This window comes from Octodon degus, unplaced genomic scaffold (genome assembly GCF_000260255.1).
Source record: "Octodon degus isolate 3935 unplaced genomic scaffold, OctDeg1.0 scaffold00020, whole genome shotgun sequence".
Taxonomy (NCBI): domain Eukaryota; kingdom Metazoa; phylum Chordata; class Mammalia; order Rodentia; family Octodontidae; genus Octodon; species Octodon degus.
This window is the reverse complement of record NW_004524596.1, coordinates 797,088-809,947: the sequence shown is the minus strand read 5'-3', so window position 1 is coordinate 809,947 and position 12,860 is coordinate 797,088. Positions and strand designations below refer to the sequence as shown.

The following is a 12,860-nucleotide window of genomic DNA, read 5'->3' as shown; positions in this document are numbered from 1 at the left end:
CCCTTGAGTTAAGAAGCAGTGAAGGTTTCACACCAATTTTTTGTCTAATACCCATGAGTTAAGAAGTAATGAAGGTTGTACAATTTTGTATATGGTTAGATTTCTAAATTTCTTTGTGAAAATATGTAAATGTTTATTTCTGTTTTTTATAATAATAAGCTTCTCTTCTGGAGGGTTAACAACCTAGGTTAGCAGATCAAAATTGGAGAAAAAGAAGGGCTGCAAGGTCAGTCAACATTTTGGCCCTAGCCTTTCAAGGTCAGTGAAGACTCGGGACATAGGAGAACCTTTACTGCAACAACCTGTACTGTAACATGATGTAACTCAGGTGTGCTCCAAATTTTCTGATCAAGGAGATTATGGAGCCACAAGCAATGTGATCGATGATGTAGAGTGTGCCTAAGGAGAGTCACATGAAGAGAAAACATTCTCTCAGGCTTTCACAGACAGCAAATTGGTCAAGCAATGGCCATGACTCATCCTCATGGCTGACAATGACAAAGGATCTACAAAGTGCAGTACAGGGCTACAGGATAAATCCTGAGGGTACTTGACTGACCTAATCAGACACAAAAGTTACATTTCTTGTTATATAGGTCTTGCTTTATCTTGGTCTTAACCATCCAGCAGAAAAGTATAAAAACAAGGTACATAAAGTAAAGCCATATTAATACGATAAGCTGTAAAAGGCTCAAGTCAATAACTTCTGAGGATAACCCACTAATATTATAGACTGCTGGACAGTGTTGGATTGTTTTGCTGAATTCAGACACCTATAGTATTTAGATGCCAACAGAATACCCACCTCTGACAGGACTAAACAAAAAAAAGAAGATACAAAGGAAAGAGCATTTTGTATTTATATATACAAAATAGGATATACAGCTACTTTTGCTTAATTCAGTGAGAAGAAAGATGTGTATTAATAGTGTTTGGACAGGATATCCTGTCTGCTTCTTGTACTATGGATAACCACTAAGAAGATAACAATGTACAATGTATTGATTATTGAAACTGTCCTGTTAATCAGCTTTAAAACTGTCTCATTCATAATTGTTTCTCAATTAAAGAAAAAAACAAATTTTCCAGTTAGTTATAAACTATCTCAAAAATACAAACATGTATGATATAGACATATAAGGCAATGTTTCCCTAAAAAAGATGTGGGCAATTTCAAAGCTTCACATATTTTATCAAATTAATCGCCCAAAAACTAAATGTTTATTGTACAGTAGTAAGAGAAACTGATAGCAAGTGCTAACAGTATAGGACATTCAACTAGATGTTTCTCAAGCAGACAATTAGATAAGATATAATTCAGTTCTAATCCATCCAATTCAAGTATTGTATGCTTTTATGTAACTGCTCTGATTTACTAGGTTACCAGTCAGTAAGATTTGGGAACAGGGGCTTAAACACAGAGAGAAAATAGAACACTGCTCTCTTCTACACAACAGAAAAAAAAAAAAGAAAAAGGAAAAAAAAAACCAAACTCATTAGCAAAGGAATGTATCTCAGTATTTCTTTCCCACATAACAACAGATTGGCATGAACCCAAAATTCTTTTATTTTCTTTACTTTTTGAGCTTGGTTCTTGTTATGTTGCTTACACTGGGTTCAACTTGTGGACTCAAGCAATGCTCCTGCCTTGAGACTCCTGAGCGGCTGGGATGAAACCACTCTACTGGGCTAACTCTGCAACTTTTTATAGCTCTACAAAATGGTCTTTCTTTAAGTGCTCCCTAATCTATGATTCTCATTGTGTAGCCATCAATCAGTAACTGTTACAGTGTCAATGAAGCCACAATCAGTGAATGGGGAACCTTTTGTTTTGGCAGAAACAGGGATTGAACTCCGGACACAATCAGTGAATAATAGAAGATTATCTGACAAACTGACACCCCAAAGGCAAACACCAACTAAAAATATATATCACCAGTAACCAATTCTCAACATCCTTGGATAGCCTGTTTGTTGAAGATTCTTAAAAAAATTTAAATGACAACAGGAAAAGCAAATATAAATATAGTGCATAAATGGGCAGGAACATCAATGGAATCAAAAAGACCACTAACAAAGAAAGAAACTTCCACTGGCAATATAACTGCCTCACTAATCAGACAACCACTGAACACATTCTTCTAAGAGGAGTAAGTACTTATCACCTCAATATCTACTAAGGTATAAACTTAAGCCAAAGTAACTTAAGAATTGAAATGGTCCACTAATAAAAATAAACTTTACTGCAACTTCAACAAATATTGGTCACTGTCTGTGTCTCTGTTTTTGAGACAGAGTTTCCTATTCAGTTCAAGGTGGCCCTGAACTCATTATAGAACATAGGCTGGCTTCAAACTTGCAGTGATCCTCCTGCCTCAGCCTCTCAAATACTGGGACTGGCATGTGCCACCATGCCTGGTTGTCTTTTGATTTTTCAGAAAGTTTACACCATGAAACATAACATGTATCACAATGTAATAGGAGTAAGCCACAAACACAACAATTCAGCTTCTAGGATGCACAGAAATCTATAAACACTAAAAAGATGTATTTGTGAAGTTATTATAAATTAAAAAGAAATACCCACAAATAAACAGCCAAGTAAAACACTACAGCTATATACAATGGGAAATTAGAAGTAGTAAGACCAATGTCAGGGCTGGAAGCGTACATCAGTAGTAGAGTGCTTGGCTATACCATGTGTGTGAGGTCCTGGGTTCAATTCATCAAACAAGAACAGAAAATCAGTAACATATATTTATTGTTATTGATCAGTACCTCTTAAAATCAATATGGAGTGAAACTAGTAGTTATTTATATGATAGCTAGTATGTTACCATTTAAGGAAAACTAATGTATAGCTGTAAGATTACATAGTGAGATGTTTGCGAAGCCACTGTGAATAAATGTTTCTGAGTATAGAACAAGGGTACTTGGTCCATCTGTGTACTGTCTGTGTATGTAGAAATGTGCATGCATGTATAGCATCTATCATTAAAAAAGAAAAAGCAAAATCACCCACAGTTTAAAAATATATTAGAGGCAAAGTTAAGAGGAACATAGTGTAGTACCTTAAACGGTTGGTATATGTATCAACACAGGTCTTCATTTTTGCCAATAATGTACCAACAGAAGTTTGACACTCTGATTGTTCTTCTTCCTCTTCACCATTTTCTGTAGAAAGAGGCAACAAGAGCGGCACCATGGACGCACAAGAAGCAATGGCCCGGAGCAATTCCAACAGAGCCCGATAGAGTGGCACATGTCTTGCCATATCTAGAACTATGGAGGGAAGAAGGAGAAAGGTACAAAATCAATGTGTGCAGTATACAATTATTTGTAGCAAAGTAGCATCTACCTGATATCAAGATAAATTGTTAATGGTAAACAGACTAATGTACTAGATGTTTATGACCTCCTAATATACAAAGAATAACATCAGCTACTTTTGACAACAGAAAAATGAAGACAGCACAGAGTTGGGGGAAGAATAAGAAATGTAACTAGGTAACTATTTAAAATATCCATTAAAATAAATAGTCTACATAACAGAGTATGGCACTTATTTTATATTAGAGACAGCCTTACTATGTAGTTCAGATTGGCCTTGAACTCACTTTGTAGCCCAGGGTGGTCTCAAACTTACAACAATCCTCCTGCCTCAGCCTTCCAAGTGCTGGTACTACAGTTGTGCACCATCATGCCTGGCTATAGGGCAGCAATGAACATATTTATGAGTATAAAGAGGAAATGCATTTTAAAAGTGTAGGTGAAGAATATAGTTTAAGTCTGCTTCGACAAGTCAACCTTTCTGTTAACAAAAAAAGTTGATTATGCTTTCAACTAGTAGAGGGTTTTTTCCTTAAAATCACATTCATTAAAAATAGATCCCTAGGCCAGGGATATAGCTCAGTAGTGCAAGTGTCTGCTTGCAAGTACAAGGTCCTGAGTTTGATTCCTGGTACAAAATAATCCTTATTTTAAGAACATGTTTTGTTTCTAAGGCTTTCTAGGGGTTATGGAATTTACTTTTGTGACTTATATAACAAGACAATCTGACTCCTTGTTTTCCAAAGCCAATTATTAAACAGCACTTTCATAGATATTTTCTGTAAACATGTTGTTGGACTGGCTGGGAATACAGTGATGAAGATGACAAAATCCCTCTCCTCATATATATACCTTGTGTTCTAGGTAAAGGACAAATAAGTGACAACTTTTTCAGAAGCTGGTAAGTACTCTAAATCCTAGAAAATTAAAGATGAGACAAGGAGAATCAGAGGGATTATAGTTAGAGATAGGAACTGCCTCGATGCCTCCACAGGGGATGAGAACAGGAGGATGAGGCATCAGGTAAAATCCTGGACTTTCTGTTGCTACTTACATAGTAAAAGAGGGAAAGGACCTGACAGATTAGCTCTGATGACCCAATGACAGAGAGGGAGGCTATTCAGAGAACCATTTAAAGTGATGGAGAAGCAGACCTTGTTCAGCCTTCTAATGAGTACTCACAGGAAAGGGTAGCAAAGTACAACTGGCATTCTCTCCATGTCTTTACCATGCACACAACTTCTATGCACTGCACACTTTGAGTCTACCTAAAGCATCCTTTCAAGCATGATCTAAGCTTACATTGCAAACCACTGTTAAGGAAAATCCAAATTACATCCAAAAGTTACTAATAGATAGATACAAAACAAAACATCCACATTTGTGAACATAGAGGAAAGCTAGACTCATACACACAAGTACAAATAATTTGGCATAATGTATTAAAATTAGAACTGCCTGGTACATGCTTGCAGTCCTAGCACTCTGTGATGCTGACATAGGGACTGCAAGTTCAATTCCATCTGGGAAAACTTAAAAAGACTCTCCCCATATAAAAAGGGCTGGGTATGTAGTTCAGGACAAAGACCCTAGGAAGAAGACTGTTGGAAAGTGGGGGTAGGGGGAAAGGAGTGAAGGAGAGAAGGAGGGAAGTTAAGAAGGGAGGAAGGGGGAAGGAAAGAAGTAAGGGAGAAAGGGAAGGAGGAAGGGAGGGAGGGAGGGAGGAAAAAAGGGAAAGAAGACAGGAAAAACCAGCCAGCCAGCTTACTTGCTTCCTATATTCTATGACTCAGTAATATCACATATCAACATAAAGCCTGCTGGCAAGGACATTCAATATGTTTAGTACTGAAAGTTCAAAGTAACCTAACAATATCATATACAAACAAAAACATATCCAAATAATTTCCTCCAATGAAGCTTTTAAAAATACAGTAAATATATCGCCCACATCAGTACTTGAGTGGCATAAATTGCAAAAAAAAAAAAAAAAAAAAAAAAAAGTAGATGATATACACATAAACCTAAATACCATTCAATTTTTATGAATGGGGTTGTTATGGTTGGTGTCTAGTTGTCCTCCCAAAGCCTCATGTCATCTTTTATCTTTGGGAATATAACACCTTCTCAAGAGAACTTCCACTTAAATATGAATACAGCTTAGCCACCTTTTTCTGGATTAGTGTTTACATAGTATAACCTTTTCCAACCTTTTAAAACTACATCGTACAATACTTAATGCTTCAGCATACTGTTGGATCTTTTTCTTTTAAACCAATCTGTCAAATGAAGCAACTTATATTTGATGTAACAGTTGATATGGTTAAATGTAAGTCTATTATTTTATTATCTGTTTTGTTTACTGCTTTGATGTATCTGAGTACAACTTAATATTATATTTTAATACATCTGGGCCAGCGAGATAGCTCAGTGGTCTAAGGCACTTGCTTAGGCAAGCACAAAGGGATGTACATTCGCTCCCCAGCACCACATGCTGCACCAGGCCCGCCCCCATGGTGGGATAAGTCAGCCACAACAAATAAACAAACAAAAACAAGTACTCTTTAACACATCTAATCACCATTTCACTTTATTTTAGTACTTTTCAGACAGGATCTCACTACGCAGTTAAGGCTGGCCTTGTGCTCACTCTGTAGCCCAGAGTTTACTTAAAAAAAAAATTTTTTTTTTTTAATTTTATGTATTTGATATAGGGCCTCACTATGCAGTTTGGACTTGTAGCGATCCTCCTGTTTCAGGCTCCCTAGCACTGGGATTACAGGCATGCGCTACAACACCAAATCTTGGTGGTCAGCTTGGAGTGCACAAAGCAGGACTGGCATGGCATGTGTGGTACCTGGGATGGAACCTGGGTCCTTGTGCTTATCTAGGCAGGCGCTTAGACCAGTGAGCTATTTCCGCAGCCCCACAGTTCACATTTTACATTTGGAATCATTTTCATGGCCTAAGGAATTTCCTTAAGTATTTCTCTAAGTGTTTATTCATGATGAATGTTTTTAGTTTCCAGTCTTCTAAGATCATCAGTATTTCCATAATGTAGAATTCTTTTTTTTTTTTTTTTTTTTTTGGTGGAACCAGGGATTGAACTCAGCCCTTTGCGCTTGCCAGGCAAGTTCTTATTCTACTGAGCTGTCTCCCTGGCCCCCACAGTATAGAATTCTATGATGATAATTCTTTCTGGAAGTTTTGACATATTATTTCACTGACCTTTCTGTAGGTTTCTGATTAAGTGTGCAGTCACTTGACAAATGTATAACTTTTCTGTAGAGTGTCTAAAATTTTTTGCTATTTTGCCTGCAGTAACTACTAGTGAAACTACTATTATGTTTCCACGAACACTGTTCTTTGTGTTGACTTGGTTTAGTATTTGACAAGCTTCTTAAATCTCTACATTTATGTCTTTCACCATATTTAAGACATTTGCTATTTTCTTCAAACTATTTTTCAATATATTCTCTTGTCCCAGGACTACCATGGCAGGAATGTAAGACCCTTTTAAACTGTTGACAGGTCTCTGAACTCTTTTATAGCTTTCTTGTGTTGTTGGATTTTTTTTTCCAATTACATAATCAAGGTCAATGTTGTCTTACTCTTCTCTTGTTGCTGGGACAAATACCTGACATCCAAAATGAAGGAAGGAAAGGTTTATTTAGCTCACAGTTACTGGAGGTCTCAGCCCATATTCAGCTGGCTCTAAGGCAGAGGGGCACAGGGCAGAGAGCAGCACTTCATGAGGGCCAAATAGCAACAACAACAAAGAGCGATGGCTAAGGAAAGTCTGTCTCTTATATTACATTTAGGCTCTCTGCCCAGGCTAGGGGAAGTACTCACACCTATAATCCCAGCAGTACTAAAACCCATAATCCCAGCCTTAGATCACACATAATCCCAGTGGATCATGAGTTAATCACAAACTCTAGAAGTTCCCACCCCATGACTACATGAGGCTTTGGGGGAACAACTAGACACAAAGCATAACAAATTTTTACCTCCTCTGCTGCCCCATTGTACTTTGGAGACAATCTAGTGGATCTGTTATTTCAAATACTGTACAACTCTAAAATTTCTGTTTGGTTCCCACCCCGTGGGAACTTGTTTTCCTAGTGCTAGGTCTCAAACTTGGGGCTTTGTTCATGCCAGGCAAATGCTCTGTCAATAAGTTACATCCCAGTCCCACTTGATTTTCCTTTCTTTTTTTTTTCAATATTTATTTATTTATTTTATTTATTTTTTGTGTGTGGCCAGCTCAGCCCACCAGGGGGCGGGCTGGCTGGCATGTGGTGCTGGGGGATTGAACCGTGGTCCCTGTGCTTTGCTCAGCTTAGCTTGTTCTAAGTAGGTGCTTTAGACCACTGAGCCATCTCACCAGCCCTGATTTTCCTTTCAATGAATGAAGGATAATGATTAAAGGTGCTCAAAGGCCTTTTTTTTTTTTTTTCTTCTTTGCTCCGAGTGCCTTCAGGGCAGGTTTGGCTGGCTTGAGTTGTGAGGATGGAACCACAGCAACCTGAGCCTGACTGTTTTGTTGAAGCAGCCACTTAAAGAACTGAGCTAAGGGGCAGGCCCCCTCAAAGGCCTTTGTTAATTCCAACATTTGGGTCACTTCAGGGTTGAAACTGGTTTGAATGTCTTTTCCCTAGTATGTCAATCATTTTCCTAACTACATAATGTAATTTTTTGTGCAGGAGTCTTTTTGAGACAGGATCTCACTATGCAATTCAGGGTGGCCTTGAGCTTACTTGGTATCCCAGGCTGGTTTCAAAATCTCAGTGATCCTCCTGTTTCAGCCTATGGAGTGTTGAGATTACAGGTGTGCACCACCATGCCTGGCTATGGATAATAATTTTGAATTTGGTCACAAACATCTTCAATACTGTATTACAAAATTCTGAGTATCAGTGTTAGATTTCTAATTATGTTCTCCTGTAAAAAGAATCCAGAGCTCTTGAGATATCTGATTCTACAGCCTGGGCAGGGTAAATAGAAGATAAGCCTGTAATACTTTGTGCCAGAAAGTAAGGAAGTTCTTTAGAAATTAAAAAAGAGGCCTATATCAAGGAGTCCACAGAAGACAACTTGGAAAAAAATTTCAGTGGCCAAAAGTAAAATAACTTGAACAATAAAACAATAATGATAAAGTTGATTAGCAGTTCTTACAGATTGAGTAGTGAGGAGTGAAAGTATTATAAAATTAGCAAAACAAACAAACAAAAACCCTATAGAATCATATATCTTAAATGTGAGAATTTTATATTATGGTAAATATATTCTAAGGAAAGCTAATAAAATGTGAGTGTTAAATTACAACCCATATATGAACTAAAAAACACTCATGAGCTCATAATGATATAAAATAATAGATTAAACAAATATGTAGAAGGAAAAAATTTTCCTTTCAATAGAATCTAAATTTCAAAGTACACCTGAGTCCCAAAATGAAGCTTTAATTCCTTCCCGCTGATTATGTGCTGGACTGAGTGACAGATTCAAATAAGTTTATAGAGGAAAAATAATGTTTTCCAAGCTTTCTACTGGAGATACCATTGTAGACACCATGTTTCCCAAATAATCACCCCTGGTAAATCATGTTGACATCATATGGACTTTGCCATGATGTGACAGGAATGGGTCTTTAAATTGGTGGTATTTTCTCCCCAAACCCATAACTCTGATGCAGTCATGAGAAAAATACAGCTCTCTGGGGATAGTCCTTTTTTTTTTTTTTTTTTTTTTAGGTACATAAAAATTTTCTACTTTAAGGGGACAGTCTTTATCTGACTGGTTATTTTCAAAAATGTGAGGAGGAAGAAAAACAAGATAAGACTACAAAAGGGAACAGATAAGAGATACTTAAACACAATGGCAAGAAGCAGTGAGATATCTTTAGATCTTGAGACAGAAAAAGGGCAGTAGAAAACAGAGGAGATGCAGATAATGTCTCTAGGCTAGTTAATATCACTAAGCAAATGTTAACTTACTAGATTTGATAAACTGAGTACAGTTATATTAAATGTTAACAATGCATAAAAGATAGTTGAGACTATAACCAAGATCTGAAAATTATGTGCAGGGCCAGCTATGGTGATACACTCCTATAAATCCAGCACTAAAGAGGCTGAAGCAGGAATCATGAGTTCAAGGCCAACCTGGGCTAGGCTACATAGCAAGATCCTGAATCCAAAAATAATAATAAAAGAAATAAGTTACCTATATTTTTTCTGTAAATCTGAACTATTAGAAAAAAAAAAAAACCTTGTAAGTCTGCAAATTTACTCATTTAAAAAAAAAATTAGGTGATCAACACAGCTCTCAAGTTGCAGCTGTCTCATTTTCTCTAAGTCCACAATTTCAAAGTTTGTTATGTATGCACTTTTGATCTGTCTTCATCTTGCACCAGGAATAATAAACTTCCTGGATTTTATTACACCTGAATTCTCCAAGTCTCTAGTATACTTCATTGCATCTGTTCTGGGTATGTATAGTGTGGGAGCTAGGTTCAAAATTTATCAAAAAGAATCACACATAGATTCCATACAGGTTCCCTCCAAATCTCTCCATGAGATTCTGGTCACATGCTCTGGTACCCAGATTTTCTGGCAGAAATACAGGTGTCTTTCAGTACCTCTAAATTTCCTTTCTATACTGAAATTATATCTGTCTTCACATTCTGAGACCAGTACTAAGATAAAAATGTTTAACACTTCAAATATCTCTTAACAAGAGAACAACATCTCCTTCTAGTGGTTGGCAGTAACTGCAGGCATCCTTACAAATGCAGCTCCTAGAACGACATGGTTATCACAACTAGGAATCAACATTTTAAAAGAGAAAATAAAATAAACATATTCTATTTTATGGAGTTTCCTACCTAAAAAACTGTTCCTGAAAATGACTGCTTTGTCTTATCATGGGATTTTTATCATTCATTTTTTAGAAAGTAACAGGTGATACATATACTTATGTTAGTATTTACAGTAGAGCAATCAACATTTTTGTTTCTTCAAACATCATTTCTACATGCTAGAATCCAAAATTCCAACTGTTTTTGAAATGTGAAAACTTAATGACAAATCAAAGGTTGAAGCCCTCTTGAGAACATTCTTTAATAAACTCACTTTAAAAACAAGTTCAAAATCCTATCAAGAATCTAACATACCTTTATTTTTGTTAGCAGAAAAAGAACTATTACTTAAGCAGCAGAATTATGGATCTGTAAGAGTAAAGGGGAATTAGGAAGGGGGAGGGTAAAAGGAAGGGAAAAGAAAAGAAGGATAAATTGGAAATAAAGCTTTGTAAATTAAGGAGGAAAAGGAGTGAAAGAAGGGCAGGGGAACAGGTGAAAAAGGATCATGATATATCATGTATTAAGTACAAATTCCCTATAATGAATGTGATCATTATGTGTAATAAAAAGGAGGGGGAAAAAAAAAACAAACCATGGATCTAGTTTAAGTAATTAGAATCATGCTATTAAATTCTGATAAATCTGATTCATTTAGCCTCCATGTGAATTCATACTGCTGCAGATATCATCAAAACACAGTACTTTAGTATATGTGCTGCGGAAGCGAGCACAAAACACAGTACTTTAAAAAGTCTCCATTCAGTGGGGGACTCAGGTCAATAATTTCTGACATTGCCAGTTAAACAGAAGACCCAATGCTATTATGGGCTACTGGACTCTTTTAGAATATTTTGCTGAGTTTGCACACCTATAATATTCAATAACGGAACTTAGAAAAAATGGGGCATACCGATGAATGTCCATTTTGTATCTGTGTATTCAAAGACGTTGGGATAGATATATAGTTGCATTCTCTTAATGAATAGAATGATTTGTTCTAATGGTGTTTGTAAATAGGATCACAAGTCCGCATCTTGTACAGCAATTAACCACTAAGAAGAATATATGCAGTGTATTATTTGTTGAAACTGTACTTCCGATTTGATTTGAAACTGTCTCATTGCTATCTGTTTATCAATAAAACTTTGAGAAAAAAAATAAAAAAATAAAAAATAAAAAGTCTCCATTCAGTATGACAGCCTTCGAAATTTTTCTCTTTATTCATTTTCAGACCGACAGAAAAAGGCCAATTTATGAAAAGGTTAAAGTAGGAAAACTGGTTATTAAGCCTTCTTGAGAACAATCTTTAATAAACTCACTTAAAAAAAAAAAAAAAAGGCTAGAGAGATAGTTAAGCAGTCAAAAGCACTTGCTTAGGCAAGCTTAGGCAGGCAAGGGGGACCTCAGGTAGATTCCCCAGCACCACATGCCCTCAGGGAGGGCTGTGCCAGAAAAAAAACAAAAAAACCTTAGCAATCAAACAATAAATTGGCTCAACACTCAACAGTGGTATAGCTATTAATAGAAAACAAGTAAAAAGAACTGTTAGAATTACTTAATGTCTAAGACACTAATATAATCAGAGTACTGTTAAAAATAGGCACAGTGTCTCAATTACATACCTGTCAATGTCAGCAATGTGAACAAAACAAGATGACCTAGCCCGAAGGAACTTGTATGGTCTCTAAATTCTGCTAATAATATTGAAATTGCCTTTTGTCACTCCCTTCCTCCCTCCCTTGACTTTGCACTACTGGGGAATGAGCTCAGGGTCTTTGCACTGAGGTACATCGCAATCATTTCCTTATTTTTTTTTTTTATTTTTATTTTGAGACACAGTCTTCGTTTCCTGGGTTGGAGCTGAAATTGCTATCCTCCTGCCTCAGCCTTCCAGGATTCTAGGAAAGCAGGTATGTGCCAACATGACTGGCTTTCTTTTCCCATTTCTGATACAAAGACATTCAGAGATTAAAGCAAGCTTCAACTTTATGTGTAATTACTGTTGGACATTTTTGCAGGCACAGGGCTAGCATGTAAAAAGTTTAGGCCAATTTTCAGATTCAAAATACTTTTTTTTTTTTTTTTTTTTGGAAAACCAGGGATTGAACTCAGGCCCTTGCATTTGCCAGGCAAGTACTTATTCTACTGAGCTATCTCCCCAGCCCCTATATTTGGTATTTTTTTGCAGAACCAGGGATTGAACTCAGGCCCTTGCACTTGCCAGGCAAGCACTTATTCTACTGAGCTATCTCCCTGGCCCTAGATTCAAAATACTTTCTAAGAGACAGAAAAAGGAATGTTCTGGGACTGTCCTGCTTCAAGGTTGTATATGGTTAGATTTTTGGACTTATGTGTAAACACAGGAATTATATAATTCTTTATGCCTATTTTAAAAATATATTCTAATTTTTAAATGTTTTTTTTATCATATTCTGTAGGGACTTAAAGGTCAACATATCAATACTTGATGAAAACACCTGTTCCATGTTATGCCTAAAATGTTTGATAATCAGATAAATAAGGTTAAGCTTAACAGTCTAGGTTGTATGGTAATAACAATAAGCTTGTCTTCTGGAGAGTTAACAACCTAAGTTTGCAGACCAAAATTAGAGAAAAAGGAGGGCCACAAGCAAAGCCAACATTTTGGCCCTAGCCTTCCAAGGTC

At 36.5% G+C, this 12,860-nt stretch overlaps 1 protein-coding gene across 9 annotated transcripts in view; it reads right to left on the bottom strand.

Annotated features, from left to right (window-relative positions):
• The window catches only part of Birc6 (baculoviral IAP repeat containing 6), a 256,628-nt gene that overhangs the window by 44,564 nt on the left and 199,204 nt on the right, over positions 1-12,860 (bottom strand). For all 9 annotated transcript variants that reach the window (XR_002820364.1, XM_004627598.2, XM_004627599.2 and 6 more), the window contains exon 66: positions 3,072-3,282. Coding sequence is in view for 8 of the 9 variants with exons in the window: in XM_004627598.2 (XP_004627655.1) it covers positions 3,072-3,282 (211 nt within the window). In the remaining variant the exon portion in view is untranslated. The remainder of the gene's footprint in view (positions 1-3,071; positions 3,283-12,860) is intronic.